The sequence below is a fragment of the Scylla paramamosain genome, chromosome 2 (genome assembly GCF_035594125.1).
Source record: "Scylla paramamosain isolate STU-SP2022 chromosome 2, ASM3559412v1, whole genome shotgun sequence".
Lineage (NCBI taxonomy): Eukaryota > Metazoa > Arthropoda > Malacostraca > Decapoda > Portunidae > Scylla > Scylla paramamosain.
The window spans coordinates 8,170,476-8,190,000 of record NC_087152.1 but is presented as its reverse complement, the minus strand read 5'-3'; the positions used below and the strand labels follow the sequence as shown (position 1 = coordinate 8,190,000).

General features: G+C 35.5%; 2 protein-coding genes and 1 non-coding gene across 4 annotated transcripts; 2 read left to right on the top strand and 1 right to left on the bottom strand.

The window, feature by feature from the left end:
* Window positions 1–1,027: 1,027 nt before the first annotated feature.
* Trnas-uga (transfer RNA serine (anticodon UGA)) lies at window positions 1,028–1,109 on the top strand. Its single transcript has one exon. It is a non-coding gene; the product is annotated as a tRNA-Ser (tRNA).
* A 1,039-nt stretch (window positions 1,110–2,148) lies between these two features.
* LOC135109577 (ribosomal RNA-processing protein 8-like) lies at window positions 2,149–11,612 on the top strand. 2 transcript variants are annotated; one of them, XM_064021003.1, is made up of 5 exons: window positions 2,149–2,243; window positions 5,424–7,009; window positions 8,474–8,635; window positions 9,576–9,815; window positions 11,307–11,612. In XM_064021003.1, the coding sequence occupies exons 1-5, from the start codon at window positions 2,187–2,189 to the stop codon at window positions 11,515–11,517; spliced, it is 2,256 nt and encodes a 751-aa protein (XP_063877073.1). In that variant the 5' UTR covers window positions 2,149–2,186; the 3' UTR covers window positions 11,518–11,612. The 2 variants fall into 2 exon arrangements, with proteins under 2 accessions (XP_063877073.1, XP_063877079.1); XM_064021009.1 differs by lacking the exon at window positions 2,149–2,243 and adding an exon at window positions 2,264–2,421.
* Window positions 11,613–12,148: 536 nt separating this feature from the next.
* On the bottom strand, window positions 12,149–19,487 carry LOC135109594 (cyclin-dependent kinase 7-like). Its single transcript, XM_064021020.1, has 9 exons — window positions 19,342–19,487; window positions 17,723–17,782; window positions 17,029–17,199; window positions 16,576–16,689; window positions 15,427–15,554; window positions 14,606–14,783; window positions 13,808–13,980; window positions 13,012–13,130; window positions 12,149–12,326 (listed from the first exon to the last, which is right to left on the bottom strand). Exons 1-9 carry the CDS (start codon window positions 19,423–19,425, stop codon window positions 12,298–12,300), a joined length of 1,056 nt encoding a protein of 351 aa, XP_063877090.1. The 5' UTR covers window positions 19,426–19,487; the 3' UTR covers window positions 12,149–12,297.
* Window positions 19,488–19,525: the final 38 nt, after the last annotated feature.

Sequence of the window (19,525 nt, the reverse complement as noted above, 5' to 3'; positions counted from 1 at the left end):
TGTGTGTGTGTGTGTGTGTGTGTGTGTGTGTGGAGAGAGAGAGAGAGAGAGAGAGAGAGAGAGAGAGAGAGAGAGAGAGAGAGAGAGAGAGAGAGAGGAGAGAGAGAGAGAGAAAGCTAAAATCATTACACTGAGTTCACGGAGGACACTCAGGGGTATATATATATATATATATATATATATATATATATATATATATATATATATATATATATATATATATATATATATATATATATATATATATATATATATATATATATATATATATTGTAATATCCCGCTTTTAACTCCAAAAAATCTGGTCACATTATTGATGAACATATTTTTTTGTTAAATCTTTATTGGCGTATTTATTCATTTATTGTATTTTGTGTCCGTTCGAATTATATATTTTTTTCCTTATTTAATTTTTCGTTCTTTGCCAGTTTTTTTACGTTTTCTTCTTCTTCTTCTTCTTCTTCTTCTTCCATTTCCTTTCCTCCTGTTTTTTTTTTTTTTTTTTCAGGGACATGGTTCTCTCCTTTCCTTACATATCCGCACGACGCCCCCTGCTTTGCTTAGATGAGTCATAGGTGGAATCAGTATTTATTCTAGGTCTTTTTTTGAGAATCCCTTTTTTGTGCGTACCTACTACTTTGTATGGAATGGTTGTATACTTGTCCGGATGGTTGTAACTATTGATATGTTTCTATACTAGTGTAGCATGTCAGTAACATTATATAACATTTTTTTTAAGTGATTCATGGTTTCGTGTCAAAGGGAAGGTTAGCAGGCATCAACCTCCTCTTTCGATATGAATATATGCGACAATAAATACTTCAAATCGAATAGGTTATCACCATCATAGCGATATCAAAAGGATGGGAATTTTTTTTAACTAAATGTGAAATACCTTTTGTTGTAAATATTTTCAACAAGGAGAACATCGAGATTTGCCACTGTTCCCCAAAATAAGGGGCATGCATAAGTAATTCCACCTACAAATTTACGTACTATTTATCTAAAAATACCTTAATCTTACCGAGCTGCGGTGTCCGAGTGGTTAAGGAGATGGACTTGAAATCCATTGGGCTCTGCCCGCACAGGTTCGAATCCTGTCCGCAGCGACCTAAGTTTTTGAGTTTCTTATGCGTAGCTCCTGTTCAGTTCAACACAGCCGAAAGTAGGTACCCGTATGTAAGGCAAGGGACTGTAACCTTGCTGTCCCGGTGTGTGGTATGAGTGGTCACAATCTTATCCAAAATAAGTTCTTTCAATTGGGGAACGGCTGGCTGTGTCGCAAGACCAGCAGACGACTGTGGGTGAATAACAAACATGCACACAAACTCACTATCACTTAGACCTCATCACTATCAAATTTTACTTTTTTTCATGTTAGCAAGAACACTAGTGTTTACAACCAACACCTTAATACAACTTGCATTGCTGCTACTACGGTGTCCCATAAATGCAGTCATTATTGTGAAAAATATATGCAGTAAATGGTGGATCCATGGCTGTTGGGACTCCTATTGAAACATTGGTATGGCAGGTAATCAAAAGCTATACAACTACAGTATATACTACACAAATATTGTTTAATAGTGCACAAAACATAGCATAGCACTCTTGCCAGACTCCATCGTGTCAAAAGGTTAATGACCTTTAGGGGTGATTGAAAGTTGTGTCGTAGATTCATGATCACATATTGAATCTATTATCATAATTTTCATCTATATTCTTGGTCCCAAACATGAGCTATATTATTCAATCCAGTCAGTTCTTTGTGGACTTGAATAAATCTCTCATTGAATATTGTTGGTAAATCTTACGCTAGATGTATATATTACACATATTCATATGCATATCATAGAATAAAACATATGATAAATGTAATGTATCCCTTAAATGTGTACATATCTGCATATTGTTTATACATTTACTCTTGATGGTACGGCTGCTGCTGCTGATGATGATAATGATGAATGTTTACTAGTGACAAGAAACGAAAAATATCTCATCTTGAAATTGTCATTAAAAAATAGATACTATATTTACCAAGAAACCTAAAAAAATATTATCCTAAAATCATTTCTTAGTTAAAATCCTTAGTTTTATTGTTCTTTTAAAAATCCTTGATAAATAGTACCAGTACAAGTACTGTCCCCAGAGTAAGACAGTCTCGGGACGCCAAAGCAGCGAGCATGAGCCTCAGCTTTCCTATACCTGACTGGGGCGATAATGAAGGCTTCCATTACCCGGTAGTATAGCACACATTGCATTTTAAAGCTCAACTTTTAGCTTCCTATAACTAAATAGCAAAGGAAAATTAAGTGTATATTCTTTATTCTGATATTTAAGATAATTCTACTTACCTCGTGCAATTTTGCTCATGCTCAGGGGGTATAGCACTCCCTACCAACTCTGGCTCATTTACAGGTAATAATTTTGGAGGAGATAATCGTACTTTTCTTCTGGAATTAGCTTACTAAGCAAGCCTGTGTTTCAGCGCCTACTTTTATTGGTGTTCGTGAGTGGTTTGGATTGTAGTGGCTTTGTTTTGTTCTCTTATTAGACTGTATTGAAAAGTTATTTGTATTTTCACCAAATTCAATGATGTGATGGTTTAAATTGTTTTTTATTGATTAATTTATTATATTCACTTGTGTTTTATTTTTCTACTGTATTTTGTGACACCCTTTTTAAGACATTTCTAAAGTTTACTGCACCCTCTATTCCTAACCAATGAGTTTTGGGAGTGTATTTCTCCTTAAAAACATAAAGCCAATTTCAGTACTAAACAACATTTTTCATATTCTTTATCATGAAGTAATTTTTTACACATATAATCAGTTTCCTGGCAAGATCACATCTTTACAAGGGACAGGGGATCTCCCTTCGACAAACTACACACACTCACACACTCCTAACTGCAGTGCAGACTACCCTAAATACCATGTATCTATCTCTGAGCTGCCATGTTATAATCTTTAATGAATAACAGTTAAAGTGATTTCAAAAATTAATCTGACATTATGTATAATTGTCCCAAATCCACAATACATGTTGGGTTTGAGCTGCTAAGGATGCAGTTTACCAAAATAATACCACATATCGGGGACTCGGCTGTAGAGAGGGCCAGGGTTTTTGTATGTTGAACTTAGTAACTTGAAAAATCCAGCTTAATGAAGCTCACAAGAATCCATTCTACATAATGGACTTCAAATAATAATGAATTTACCACAGAAAGTAAATCTCAAATTTTCTAAAAAAAACTATGGATATCTCCAAATGCTATATACTTTTTTTTTTTTTTTTTTACATTTTACTTTAATGACCCAAACACAGAAGTCCCACCACCCAGCTTGAACACAGGTGCACCTGTTGGTTGATCAGTAACATGCTGGGGTTTCTTTCTTGGGTCCTAGGTTTGATTCTCAACACAGTGCCTTTCTCTTGAAAGTCAGATTCATTTGAGCTTCCAGATTTGTTGCTCACTATCTCAGTGTACAGTACTGAGTGTGTTTTGATTGTGCCCTGCTTTGAGGCTATGCAAGTAGGAACTTCCTGGTTTGAGTAAGTGCAGTGGTGGTAGTGGTGGACTGCCTTCTAGGGTGGAGGCATCATGGACCCCACTTGAACTAGTTACACTACCAGTGCCCAACCTAATGGAAAAGGGAGAAATCCCAGCAGTTGATCTAAAAGGAGGAGGAAAGTAATGTAATGACCCAAGCAGAGAAACCTCACACCTCTGCCTAAGCATTGATACACCTGTTGCCTGATCAGTGATGTGCTGGGCTTTCATTCTTGAGTGTTAGGTTTGATTATTGACATGGCACCTTTCTCCCTAAGCTAAGATTTATTTTAGCTTCCAGATCATTTGCTCAGTATTTCAATGTCCTGAGTGTGTTCTGATTGTGCTGTAGTTTGAGGTTACACAAGTGGGAATTCCTTGGTTGGAAGTAATACTCTCTTAATGCTACTTACATATTCAATACTATATACAATCTCTTAATGTCACCTATATTTGTAATACCATATGTACTCTCCCAATGTTTTACACATTTACCTAATGCCTTTTACATGTAATGCCACATGCACTCTCCAAATGACAGGCCTATTTTCAAGTACCATGAGAGGGATGAGTTTTCCAAATTAAATCTTATGCCATGGTTTAATCAAATAAACTAACTAAACCAAAGTTGTGGGGATTTTGTCATAAAACAAGCAATTTTGATCATTTTCAAAGTAGGTCCTACTCTGTCATATCCCAAAAATGATATTCTTGGCATCCAAAATGATGGAAGTAATTAAGGGCAAAATCTAAAATATGTAATGCTTTTTATTTTATGGTTTCTCTAAGTTTGGTCTAGTGTTTTTCTCGGTTTAGTGTTTTTCTCAAAAATCATTACAAAGTCATTATTCATCATACCTTTATGTACATTATTCTAGTTAGGGAAGATACATGCTATCACACCATTCAAAGTTCACTGTCCATTGAAATAATATATGTACATCAACCTGGGCACATACACTACCACTCACTGTCTGCTCATGATCGACCAACAGTCATCCAGAAGATATTTTGAGCAGACCATGAGTGGAGCCAAGGCAGCTCTGGAGTAACTGTGTGCAATGCCATTATTCCACTCGCATATCTTCATAGCTGGGGGTGATAATGAAAAAGTTTATCATGATAACTGATAAATCGATAACAGTAACCTTACGGTGATAACTGATAATCAATAACTGCCGATAAATTGATAAATCCAAAATTCCAATACTAGCGATAATGGTGTTGATATTATAGATAAAAAATTGATAAATCCAGATCTTTAATTTTATCTTTATCTTAGGAAACTTAGAAAAATCATAGAAAAATTTTAATTTAATTTATATCCTGTCTCTTCACTAATGAAACGTACTGTTTTAAGTAAAGTAACATTTGATTTTGAAAGTTTAAAACTTCAACATGCTCATGTTCCAAAAACTAAAATGATCAAATATCACTAATTTGGAACCAAAAGTATCAGTGATACCAATAAATTGATAACACAGGAAAAATAATTATCAGATAACTGATAACCCGATATCGTTATCGCAATAAATTATCATGGTAATTTATTGTGACTACACCCACATATGCCTATCTTATGGATAGTAGTGTGCATGCTTCACCATTGAAATGCATCTAGTAATATTAGAATGGAACAGAAGTAAATCATGAGTGGAACAAGAGCAGATCATGAGCTAAGTGAGTGTCATGTCTGTCTGTCCTCCATGGCAAAATGCAGAGTTACTTTGATGATTAATTCAAATTCTTACCTATCCTCATGATCAGTTAAAATGTAAAATGTTTAATATTATCTTAGTTTGTGATGGCAGATTTCATTGTGATAATATAAATGAAGTAACCTTTATTAAATCAAATATATTTTCAGGGTGTAAGTATTGATAAAGAGATAGTTGTCAAGAAGTCCAAGAATAAGAAGAGGAAGCTCAATGGTGATGGCACATTTGAGAAGTGTGAGCCAGAGGATTTGGAGGTTCCACAGCAAGCTTCCAAGAAAAAGAAAAGAGGGAAGATAGACCCAGTACCTGAGATAAAGAAAATTGAAAGCACAAAGGAACTCACTAGAAATGGGCCAAAGAAGATAAAAAAGGAAGAAAAGAAGACAAAGACCAAAAAGACATTCTCAAACCAGGAAGAGAATCAGAGTCATGCCTCAGAACTTCAGACTGAAACAGGCAATAAATTGTTGCTAAGGAAAAAAAAGAAGAATAGGAAAAACAATAAGTACAAAGAATTAAACAAAAGACAAAAAGAAGAGAGGATGGCAACACAAACTGGTATGGCAGAAGGCAAAAGTGAATCCAAGCAGCAAAATATAACAACTATTAAGAAGAGCCAAGAATCATTCCGAGCCATTGCATCAAAAGAAGAGGTACAGTCTAGTCAAAACAAGGAAGTTAAGAAGAAAAAGAAAAAGAAGAAGAAATCCAAGTTATTAGATAATACAAACAGCACTGTACATGAGGAGGACAGCACAATTAGCCTGAAGAATAGTCCAGACACATCTCATCATGATGTCAAGCAAAACATGAAGCATGCCAATGGTCATGAGAGTGAAGTGAACTCCCATAATTCACAAGCCATTGATGTTGATATTAAGAAGAAAAAGAAATCTGCCAGCAAGTCTTCTGATGTCATTGTGTTAAATGGCATTGGTGAACAGTCATATCATGAAAGCAACAGCCACCAGAATGCAAGTAATGGGAAAGTTAAAAAGAAGAACAAAATCAGAAGTGGAAAAACTGATGTAGAAATTATTGAAAAAAAGAATGGCATTGAAAGTTCTGCATCTATACATGAACTTGAAAAAGTGGTTGCTGGAGAAGGAACCAAGAAAAAAAAGAAAAAGAAAGAAAAGGGAAATTCATTGAAAGCCAAAGATAACATTTCAGATTCCAAGAAGGTCAAGTTAGACAAACAAAAAAATGGAAGAAAATTCTCAAAGAAGGTAAAAGAGAGTGATGATGAAGAAGAACTAATTTTTGATGGTGATGAAGAGTGCAGCGAAAGTTTCAAGAAAGACTTTCGTGCTCTCTTATCTAGTCTGAATTTTAGTCAAGTCAAAACCCCAGATTCAGGCAGAGGGGAAAGTAATGATGATGATGATGATGAATTTGAGATGAGCAATGGACAAGAATTTGCACCAACTAAAAAACATAAAAGATCATTGGACAAGGACAATGAAGATGAAAGAAAAAATAAGGGTTTAAAAAAGAAAAAGAAGATGGAGAGTGCCAAAACAACTCAAATGAAAGTAAATGATAGACAGGATTCAAATGAATGTCAGACTCCTAGGTCAGCTGTCAAAAAAAATGCTAAATTTAACAAAGAAAAAGTGGCTAAGTTGCTGGAAGAAGCTGCAAGGATACAGAGGGAGAAACCGAGTCCTCCTTCTGGGCCAGTTGACTCACTTAAGCAAAAGATGGAAGAGAGACTGATGGCAGCCAGATTCAGGTGAGGGACAAATAATGTGGTCTGTTTGAATACTCGCTTTATACTTTGAAGCATTTTACCTTCCCAAGATACCTGCTGTACTTCATTTCATCAAGTCTTTCTTGGTGAGTTTGCCATCCGAGGACATGTGAAGGTGTTAACAATGTCATTGACTGGTGCTCTTACTTTCCAATTGGTCTGTGTGCTCCCATCGTGTTTCAAAATATGAGGGAGGCTGATGTTGCATTTCTGCCAAAATATTTGCTCAGATATCAGTTATTGGATTATTCATATATAATCTGTTTTTTACTTGAATTATCATTGGGGTAGGAATAAGTAAATCTACTGGACGTTTTAAAGCAAGATGATAAATGTAGACCTGCCTATGAGTGAGAGCATCAGTAAGTGGCAGTGCTAGTATGTCTGCATATCTTTAGGTGGCAAAATTATTGTGACAGTTAGTGGAATAAATTGTAATGTAATAAACATAGCTGGGTGTGATAATGAAAAAAAATTATCACAATAGCTGATAAAGTGATAACGATAACCTTATCAGTAATAACCAATAAGCAATAGCTGGCGATAAATTTATCACCCAATAAGGTGATAGCCAATAAATCAGTAAATCTAAAATTCCAATACTACTGATAATGTTTTTGATATTTTAAATAAAAAAAAAATTGATAAATCCAAGTCTTTATTTTTATCTTTAAGAAAACAAAAAAATCTTTAAAAAAATTCAAATTCAATGTTTATCCTGTCCCTTCACTAATGAAAAGTACTGTTTGAAGTAAAATAACTACATGTGACTTTGAAAACTTAAAGCTTGTTTTAAACTTTCCAAAAACTAAAATTATCGATTATTGCTAGTTTGGAACCAAAAGTATTGGCAATAGTGATGAATTGATAATACAGGACAAATAATTATCAGATAACTGATGACCTGATATTGTTATGGCGATAATTTATGATGATAACACCCACGTATGGTAATGAATTGCTATCTCTTTATTTTAATGATGTACAGCATGGCATCATGTGGTCAGGAAATGTATGTGTGTCTAGTTGCAGCAGTAAAGCTGTGAACTGAGTTGTCATCTTGTTGGTACACGTACATTTTTTACATCCCTCAGTTTTCTGTAGTAAATTTTCCATCCATTGCCACCTCTCCTTTTAGTCAACTGGCTGGTGATGACACTCTCAGTCCTTTCTAAAAGACCATTTTTTATTTAATATTTACTTTGTTATATTTAATCCTTTTCTGTCATATATTTTTTTTTACAAGGACAGACATTTCAAATATAATTAAATCTAGTTGTGCATATTTTTGTTTTTGATTTATTAGCACATTTGTTTTTTGTCTCAGTAACTTTTTAATTGGATTCATTATTACCTCATCTTCAGTACTAGACTTTGGAGATCTCTATAGTAAGCACAAGGGTTCCACATTTTGATTCAGCCCGACCTTCTCCTTGGTTCTGTTAGGATGGTCAATGAGGAACTGTATACCAAGAACAGCAGTGAGGCACAGCAACTCTTCAAGAGGGACCCCGCAGCCTTTGATGCCTACCACCAGGGTTACCAAACACAGGTCCGCCAGTGGCCAGTCAACCCCTTGGATTTAATCGTCAAGTGGCTCAGTAAAAAGTATAGTATTGAATTCCTGTCTTTTTATGTTTATTAGTTATGATGGGGATGAGGGAAATATCCTACACAGTTTTGCATTAAATGTTGACAGCTGTGTAAGTACATATCTTTGTAAGAAGGCCTGTTTTTGGCACCCCATGTGTGATCAGGATTTGATGTTCCCTCCTTCCTCATAGCTAGCTTAGCTGCAATCTACCACATTCTCCTGCCATCACTGCTTCATTATTGAATTTACTAAAACACAAGGTTTAGATTTTTTTTTTTCTAGAAAAGTTTGTGGAAAAGTTGATGTGTTAAATCACTATTGATTAGTTTTATGAGTTGATACGAGAAATGTGATTTTTCATATTCTATTTTATTGTTATTTATTAAATTCACTTTTGTTTTAGGATTTTGCTTGTGACTTTTCCTCATTATAAACTAAAAAAAAAAACATTTATTAATGGTGAATATGTAATATTTTCTTCCATAAATATTTCCACAACAAACCAAAAAGATATTATTTGATAACAGTACTACACATGACAAATTTTCCTTCCCTTTAATTTTTCCCAACTGGAGCCTCAGTATATGAATCCAGGAATAATAGAATAAAGAGTTTTATTTACTGTAATTTTTTCCCTACAGTGCCTCTAATACTACCTTTATAAATAATATATTTGAAATACTTTGTAGCTAGATACTGCACTCTGCTCACTTCTATCAGTCAGTCAATCTCTCTGATGCCTTGCTCCCTCCTGCAACATCCCCCCAAGGTGTTGGTTATGGTAGAAGAGCCACACTTTTTCCTATCCAAGCATTCCCTTCTTGTTTCCTCAAGCTCTGCAATTGATTTTTTTTGTTTATGTAATTGGTACATTTTAGTTCAGATAACACTTTTTATATAAATTGTTCTTCATTAGAGAATATGGTTGCCTACATTCTTATGACTGTTTTGCAGACCCAAGGAGTGGGTGGTGGCTGACATGGGGTGTGGAGAGGCAACACTGGCCCAGCGTGTGCCCCAGAGCTGTGTTCACTCCCTTGACCTGGTGGCAGCCAATCCCCAGGTAACAGCATGTGACATGGCTCACACGCCCCTGGCAGCAGCCTCTGTGGATGTGGTGGTGTTCTGTCTCTCTCTTATGGGTACCAACCTCAAGGACTTCATGATGGAAGCCAACAGAGTTTTGAGATCAGGGTAAGTTTCTTGAATTGGATACCTTGCTTTATGTATTAGTAATGTATCAGATATCCATATTTGCACCCACGGAACATCCATTGAAAATACTATCTGCTTCTGAATTTTAATATAACTGAAGATTCACATCAGTATCTGTGATTGCATTTTTCAAATAACAAAATTTTCCTCCATTTCTGCATTGAAGGGATGTGGAGGTTGTGGGTCCACATGTGTGTGTAGAAGGACGAGTGAGGGAGACTGACTGAGTGTGAAGGACACTGAAAATGTGAGAGAGAGAGAGAGAGAGAGAGAGAGAGAGAGAGAGAGAGAGAGAGAGAGAGAGAGAGAGAGAGAGAGAGAGAGAGAATCTGTGGGAGCCATGAGTGTGTGAATTGAATAAAGCTAAGTTTGAGTGAGTGAGAGTGAAGGTAAGCATGAATGAGTTGAATAGAAAGCAAGTGTGAGTTGAGAGATTAATAGAGTGAGAACAGGCATGGACAGGAAGAAATAACTGAGAAGTGTGACTGAAAGTCATTGTGAAGAAGAAAAGAAGTGTAAATTAGATTATGAAAATTAAGTGAAAGATGTGTGAGTGAGATGCAGACTGGGGATGGAAGCAAATGCTAACTAGAGTGAGACTGAGTGAGACTCAGTGTGAATGAAAGAGAATGTAAGCATGATTGTGAAAGTTAGCAAAAGATGAAATATGAGAGTGAGTGGGTGAGTGAGTGAGAATAATCCTGTGGCTTGATAAATAGAATGAGACTGGCTGAGAATGAGATTGGAATTATTCAAGTGGATGAGAGAGTGAGGAAGGATGGAGAGGGAGAGAGCAAGGTATCACTTCCTTGTCCCTTTATCTTGAACAGATAAGAAGAGAGGTGACATGGAAGCAGGTTTGAGACAAGACTTGAAAAAGAAAGGGAGAGGAAAGGAACATGGGGAGGAAGTAGAGAAAGAAATGGAGTTTGTAATGGGGATAGGAAAGTGCATACTTGGGGCAAGGAAGAGGAGGAACAGTGAAGAAGGAGGATGAGAGAATGGGGAGAAAGTAGAGAGAGAATAAATATAAATAGGAAGTGTTAGGAATGAGTGGATAATTAGAGGGAGAGAGAAAGTAGTGGGGAATAAGTATTCCCTTTTCTTCTGTCTTTCTCTCTTCTCTGGGGCTTTTTGTCACAGATATGACACACTGTATTACCATAATGTAAAGATGATCTGTATCCATATCTTCAACCCCCTGATATGGAAGTAAAAGAAATCCCCAGCTGCATTCACAAATATTGATATTCTAACATCCATAATCTTATATGCAACTGTATCTTATGACAAATGCATATCCAGCTCTGCATCCACATCTTCAGGGCTGTAAAATTTAGTATCCGATACATCATGAGTATGTTCCACTTACTGCTAAGTTACACTGATGTATGCTTATTTTATAAGCATGCAAGTATAAGTATGTTTCATCAGAATATGTATTGAAGAGCTGAACCTTTCTTGTTACAGTGGTATCATGAAGATTGCTGAGGTAGAGAGTCGATTTGGAGATGTGAAGGAATTTGAAAAACACCTGGCCAGGTATGGCTTCCACTGCACAGCAAGAGATACCTCTCACCAATACTTCTTTCTTTTTGATTTTAAGAAAACTCACAAACTCAAGAAGATGGCAAGTTTGCCGGATATTTTCTTAAAGCCATGTTTGTACAAGAAGAGATGAACTTTTGGTTATGGTGTTGTGTACTACATGACAGTTCAGGTACAGTACATCTGATAGTTACTGTATTGATTCTTTAGTACATACTTGTCTTTTTACATATGCCTTATTATTAACCGTATCCCAGATTATGAGTACATGATTATTGATGTTTTTTTGCTTAACATTGTGGGTGATAGGTTGAAAGAGTTTACAGTTAAAAGTATACTTGTTGCCCTCTTGCTGCTGGATATATTTTATTTTTCATCAGAAATCAGTTAAAGTTGAGAAGCAAGAGTGGCACAGAGTCCAGTACAGCAGACATTACTGTGCATGTGATTTTCCTAGTTTCTGGGTAAGTTGATCACTGCCAGGCAAGTGATGTGTTTGATTGCTTAACATATGCTCATTACATTTTCATTTTGTTTTTAATTACTACAAAGATCTAATCTTTGTCGGATCAACCTTTTGAATTACCAGAGACCTGTCAGACCAGCCTTTACTGGGTAGCATTCTTAGTAAAGAATAGCCACTTTAAAAGGAAAGAGACCAGCAGCAGATCTTGTTGAATGTACCAGCTGAGTTGTTTGACAAATGTTCAATATCTGAGGCCTTTTGACTGGGAGAGCTAAACAGGGCAAAATTAAACTAGATGTTAAAGTTAATATATAATTTTAATGTGGGTAGTCTATACAAGAACAGTACAAAAATATTTTTTGTCATTATTTTTACATCAGTAGAGTAGCATTGTATATAAGAGTCAGGGGGAAAAGAAAGGTGAGTTCCTTGGATGCTTCATGAGCCCTAGAACTGTAGTTTCTTTGGTAAAGATCCTGGAAAACAGAAATGAGGTAGCCATGAAATCTGTATATGAAAGTCAACATCAGGATAAATCAAGGAATTATCACAAAATGTGTGCTGTACACTTAAAGAGGTTATCACACATAAGCCAAATACAAGTATTGCATTTTTGGACTGAAATCCCAGCCCAATGAAAATCAGTTAGGCTCATATCCTTTCATGCTGCACCTCCTGTACACTTACTATAAAAGTATAGCTATAAGGATATGACCTTGCCGTCCAGCAGGAAGGGAAAAGCAGCAGTCACATTTTTTTTCAGGTGTTTATAAAGTGTGAGTGGTCCTACAGTCCTTGCCTCATGAAAATGTGTGTGGGGATCCTTTGTTTAGGAGAGAGAGAGAGAGAGAGAGAGAGAGAGAGAGAGAGAGAGAGAGAGAGAGAGAGAGAGAGAGAGAGAGAGAGAGAGAGAGAGAGAGAGAAAACAAGATGGTACAGAATAAAGGAAAAGGAATAACAGTGAACCAGCTGTTTCTCATCCTAATCCCTATTCATAGATATTAATTTCATCACATACAACTTTTGTCACATCATTATACCGCCTTTAACATACTACCAAACTGCATATATTATCTCCTTTCTCCTGTAGTATAATACAGATTTGCATCTGTCTGGGGTATTAATTTCATGATTTCCCCATCTTCATAAAGAGCCACCTACCTCCAAATCCTGACTCTTCTATGATCTTGCGCTTAAGTGAAGGCTTTTCTTGTTCTTTCCTGTCCCGAATGGATGGGGGTAGGGGCAGCATGGGACCAGGTGTTGGTGCCGGTCGATTGCTGAATGGATGAGATTGAATTTTAATTGCTAAAATTACTTCTGTCTTGAATAATGGTCAGAATACACACATATACCTATAATCATAATTTCCACTTCATAGCAGACTCTTTAGTAGCTTACCATCTTCACAGTACTAAGATCCCATAAAAAATATACTGAATAACCATGAAAAATCTTACATCCCTATAACTTTATCTTTACTAAACTCTCATGAAGCTCTCAGTTCACTTTCATATGCACACACCTTCCTATTAAATGCCTTAATTGTGTTAGTTCTGTTGTAATATGTTATAAATTCTAAGAAAAATTCCTGAGCTTCCCCATCAAACCTATCATTATCATTTTTTTTTTTCTAGGTTCATGGAAGCTGCATGCACTTTTCACGTAACCTCATTAATATTTCCATTTTTACTTCCAAAGACAGATTCCTCTTTCTCCAAACTCTCCTGAGAGCTCTATATAAACTGGCTTGGTGTATTGGTTAGGATGCTTAGCTTATTAGGAATCCAGAGCTGAAATCCTTGTCTCGGTTTTGAAATACTCTTCAAATGAGACAGATATTAATCTACTTCCTATATTTAAATGTGCCAGTACTTATTTTTGATGTAGCTTTATTCAATTACTGCAATTTAGGAAAGCCAAAAATATCAAAATAGCACAGTGCATCCTGGCATACCTAAAGTAGTTCATCTTGAGGGCCTGGGTACAGTTGCAGCGCTTAGACGGATTGATGGTTAGTAAGGAGCCCAGCAACTGGAGCAGGTCATCACTGGCTGCAGGGAACAGGTCTCTTAAAGGAGACCCTTCCAAGTGTTTGAAGGACACGTAGTCTGGAAGTTCTGTCATATCCTGTTAAAATTAAGAGTAAAAGTAAATAAGATTACATGCAAAAAAAAAAAAAAAAAAAAAGTGCAAATTTGGATATTACATTCCCTTATAGTTTAAGGAATCTAAATACTCCTTTTTAGTACTAAATGTACAAATTAGAAGAGATTTCAAGTGGAGAAAATGGGAAGAAGTTAATTTCAAAGAAGCAAAAAACATAACCAATTTCTTGCTCTTGCCAAAGAAATAATTTATAAAAGAATACCTACCTTAAGGAATGAACAAAAAAGATTTAAAGAATGAACTTTAACTGAAAATAATAGTAAAAATATTTTTATCTGCATAAAAAAACTAACTGCCAAAAATAAAATGAGAAAAAATGATAGTAACAAAATGATAGAATACAACATGCAAGGTATGGTCAAAATATGACACTAAGGTTTAAAAATAATAGTAATAATAAATAAATAAAATGATAAAATCAAATAACAAAATCTAGGATGTCTGAGCACTAAAGACTATTTACAGTGAGGCAAATTATATTGACATGAAAGGAATATGACAAGAGGAAAGTTGAATATTTTAAGATTAAGCACTGTAGCACACCCTTTATGGACTATCTTTCCTTTAACATGTCAAAGTCACGTGCCTTCCAGTTTTCATCAGTGGGGGTGCCAAGTGCTGTGAAGATCCTGGTAAGCTGGTCAAGGTCAGAGTCTCCTGGGAAGTAGGGACATCGCACTAGCATCTCTGCCAAAATGCAACCTATTGCCCACATGTCCACTCCAGTTCCGTATGACCGTGCCCCAAACAGCAACTCCGGACTCCTGGGAAGGAAAGAGAGATTAGAAGCTGTGTGGCATCTCCATTCAAGAGTCATGAACAGCAAAGGAAACTTTTTATTATTTTTTTTCATACACCTTTACATGCAGAGTAACATCCAAGACTGTATTTGCTCTGCACTAAAAATACAATAAGTTAAAAAGAAAAGAAAAGAAAAATATGAAATAAAGATGCAGTACAAACATAATACCATCAAATGATAAGAAAAAAGAATGGAGATGGATAAGGAATTCAAATTGCTTGCTAGTATTTACAGATATCAGCTAAAAACACTAAAAACCTCCTAAACATCAAAACATGACTGTCAGTGCAAAATTAACTTTAATGATGCAGCATAAAAAACAAGAAAAAAATAATAATAAATAAATAAATAAATATATAAATAAAAATACAATAACTCAGGGACTGGAAATATTAAGGCACTGGCATGAAACATTATGAACCAAGAAGCCTGGATACCATGAAACTCAATTACTAATCTTTTTAATCCTTATTTTAATGTTACCAGACCACCTGCACTTCCCACCTTATTTATCTAACTATTCTGCAATAAATACCTTTCACTTACTTTCTGTGGTAAAAAAGAATTATAAAATATTTTCTAACTTGTCTCATTATTAAACTAACCTGTACCATCTGGTTACCACCTGATGGGAATACTGTCTGTTAGGGGAGCCAAAGAAGCGTGCCAACCCAAAGTCACCTATTTTCAAGACACCTTCTGAGTTTACCAGTAAGTTGTTGGGCTTGAGGTCCTGAAAAAAAAAAAGTCTGGATTAAGGACTGAATTGAGGCCACATAGATCTGGACTGATTTGAGGCAGTATGGGTGCCTTTGCAGGAGGGAAGAGGATCATCAGTTTAAGGTTGTTGGAAGACCAGTGGGAAGACCAAGACGAACCTGGAGATGGTGTGTAGGGGGAAAACAAAAAGTATTATCAAGAGAAGAGGTTATTTACAACAACAAAAAGTAGGAAGGATTCAAAAATCATCCAACCCCATATGAGAAAAAGAAGACAAACAAAATCATAGTAATGATTGATGATAAAAAAAAAAAAATAAAAAAAACTACCAGATTCATTATCATTATTGTGAAAGGTGCATAATAATTATGACATTAGCTATTCCTTTGCAGCTACAAACTCTCTGAGAGACCTTTTTTGAAAGTCTGTCAATAACAATGTTGTGTTATAATGTTGTTGGATTTTATGATATTAGTGTATTTTTTCCTATACAAATTTTTAATGCATAGAGAGGACTTTTGTCTTGTGTATGATAATCACACATAATGCATATTCTGTAGCTTCATAAAAGATCTTGATATATCAAAGATTCTGGTAAGACCATTATTCAACACTAATTGGCATCACCAATTTGTGATTCAACAAAATTTACAGCCAATCCAGTGATAACTGTATATTGGCTGTAGGGAAAAGAGAGTGGTAGGAGAAATAAAATGTTTTGGAACTGTTGAGGAAATAATTTTAAATGTCAGAGAGAAAGGTAAAGCAATTGTGTCACCAGATATCAAAGCAAAGCTAGGAGGAGACATTGTAACATGTTCATTAACTGATGTATAAGGAGTGTATATCATGAATGAAAATGAAAGGAATGTACTTCATAATGACATATTGCTTGATTAATTTAAGTACCAATAGTGAAATATTTCTACAGAAGTAAATTTATGAAAAATAAATAAATAAAATAATCATATGTCTTCAGTGGTACCATGGAAACATAGAATCTGTTTTTACAACAACTATTATCATTATCATACTCTGTGGAGGATCCAGTGGAGATGTAGAAATTCAAGGCCTTTGAGGGTCTGGAGGGTGTATGCCTTAATATTGGCTGGGGTGAGAATGATGTTGTCTGTGTCCTTGATGATAACCTGCAACAAAATACATAACTGAGTCTTGATGAACACAACTCCATGATGGTAAATTTAATATAAATACAATACCAGCCAGAGTAATAGCCCAGTAGCTAATGAGCTATATTAAACATGATGGGATGCAATTCATCTTCCCTAATAATTTTTATTTCTTTTTAACATCAGGTTGGTACTTACATATTTGGAAAGGCTAACCCAGTAATGGCAGAACATTTATTCATCATTATCTTTTTACAGTAAATTATATAAATTTTCCTATTGATCTGCACTTGCTTGCATCACCTGTATCTAAAACTGGTCCAGAGAAGCACCTTAACATTTTATAAGCCAGCTTACCTCCAAATCTGTGTCCATGAAGTCAAACACTAAAGACACATTGGATTTGTAGCCAAACACATCTAGGAGACCAATCAGGTTAGGGTGGTGAACTTCCTGCAAGAGCTTTATTTCTCTCAGGGCAGTGCGGTTGATGCCATCTCGAGCCTCCTCACGGCTACCCAGCTTTATCTGTCATGGTGTAAAATAAGGTGCTCACCATTATTGTTTTGGAATATACTATGTTCCATGCATACATGGATCAATCTCAGTTATATAGTGATAGCTTACAAATTAAATGTGGCTGAAAAAAAAAATTAGTCTGAGATGAGGCAAAGCATTCAAAGATCAGGGACCTCTCTGATGGTATGTCTGATGAGTTTGTTATTCAGGTGTGTGTGTGTGTGTGTGTGTGTGTGTGTGTGTGTGTGTGTGTGTGTGTGTGTGTGTGTGTGTGTTTGAGAGAGAGAGAGAGAGAGAGAGAGAGAGAGAGAGAGAGAGAGAGAGAGAGAGAGAGAGAGAGAGAGAGAGAGAGAGAGAGAGAGAGAGAGAGAGAGAGAGAGAGAGAGAGAGAGAGGGTGGAAAAATGCCCAGATAATATGTTTTCCTCAATGCACATGTAAAGGTAAGAAAAGCTAAGAACTGTGAACCATTACAATACTTGTAAAAGTAAGTAATTGTACAGTAGGCACTACTAATTCCTTCTAGGTCTTACCTTTTTAACAGCAACAATCTGCTTTGTCTCCACATCCAGAGCCTTGTACACTGTGGCAAACTGAGGACAGAGAAGGAAAGGAATGTCACTATTCAGTAGAATCTGCAAAACATTAGTCATCAAACATTACAAGTACCATCTTTAGCAAAAATTACTATACATAAAAAGTAAGGTAAATTCAAAGATAGACTCTTGTGGACTTGACTGAATATTGCTTCATTGTGATTAAAGAAACTCAAAACAGGGCCATTTACCTTTCAGCAAGCCAGAAAACTTCAATAACCTGAGAACTACACATTATAATTTTGCCCACCCTATGTCATGGTTTACATAAAAAAGGGGAAAATGAATAAATTAATAAATGTGACAACCACTAAGTCTCCAGCTAGATGGATAACAGACATGTTGGGTTTCTTTTTGCTTGATATAATGTAATAATGAATCTAACACCACTTAGGCAGGGTGCACACTACTGCTCCACTCATGATCCACTGGTCTATCCACCAGTTAAGGGCAATGCACACCAACCACTTTTATCTTGGCTTGTTCTCATTCTGCTCGTGGTCCACTTTCATTATATGTGTATTTCAGTGATGGTATTCACACTTCCACTCACAGATAGTAATGGTCATTCAAAATATATATTTATCAGGTCATGAGTAGACTAAGAACAGAAGAGTGCCTAATTAACTCTTATGTTACTCGCAATCCACTCAAAGTAACTTCTAGATGGTCACTGCTTGCGCAGAGCAATAGTGTGTATGCTCCTGTTGAAATACAGGGGATTACAGCAATAACCTTAACCTTCTGATATTGAGACCAACTTATATTTCTGAGGAAAAATATGATGCCTTTTTCAAATCATGATCTATATAGTGAAGGGATCATATATATGTAAAATTAAAGAACTGAATTACATACTCTAAACCAACTTAACAGCGATAAAAATGGTAGTATTATTTCAATACATCATAAGTACATTTGAGCACAGTAATAGTGGGCAGTGAGTGCAATAGCCTGCATCCTGCTTTAATATTATTTATTTATTTATTTTTTCTACTATAACATATAACATTTAACATTTTCATCTTTAGTTAATACTTGCATTTCTTATAGTACTGAAATTTCAGGAAGTAAAGTTATTTTATATAAAATGTAGATTCCACATTTTCTCCTATTACATACCCACATTTATAACCGTCAAAAGATTTATGTATGACCCTTGATAAAATAAATAAATAAATAAATAAATAAATAAAATAAAGAGTCCAGACAGTTATCCCATTCCTCACCCTGTTATATTTGCTTATTTCATTGTGACTGATTTTTTTTTTTATACCTTCAAACGAAAAAAAAAAAAAAAGCATCTGGGAAGACATTCAAAAGCACCAGACTTCATCCCAAAAGTTATAAAATTATCACTATACTCTAGACCAGGGAGACAGGTAAACAATAATAAATATTCCGTATGAGTTGGTTCTAATGTCAATTAAACAGTGGATTTCAGTCTATGAGTTGAGCAGGTGGTGTTGAAACGTGCTATAACATAAGCTAGAGTACTTTTCAGTTAGAGAGAACCAGTCATTAATTTGACATGGTGGTTCTCTGCGATATCTCACCTGCCCCTCGCCAAGAAAGTCAATCTTCTCATATCTTTTAAGTTTTTCTTCAATGCGAATCCTTCCTTTCCTCTCGCCCGCCATGGCCTTTCTGTTATTGTCACTCGTGGGTCTGGCACCGGGGACAATCCTATCTATTGACTAATTTTCCTTTTATTCAGTATCTGGAATAGAAAATATCTAA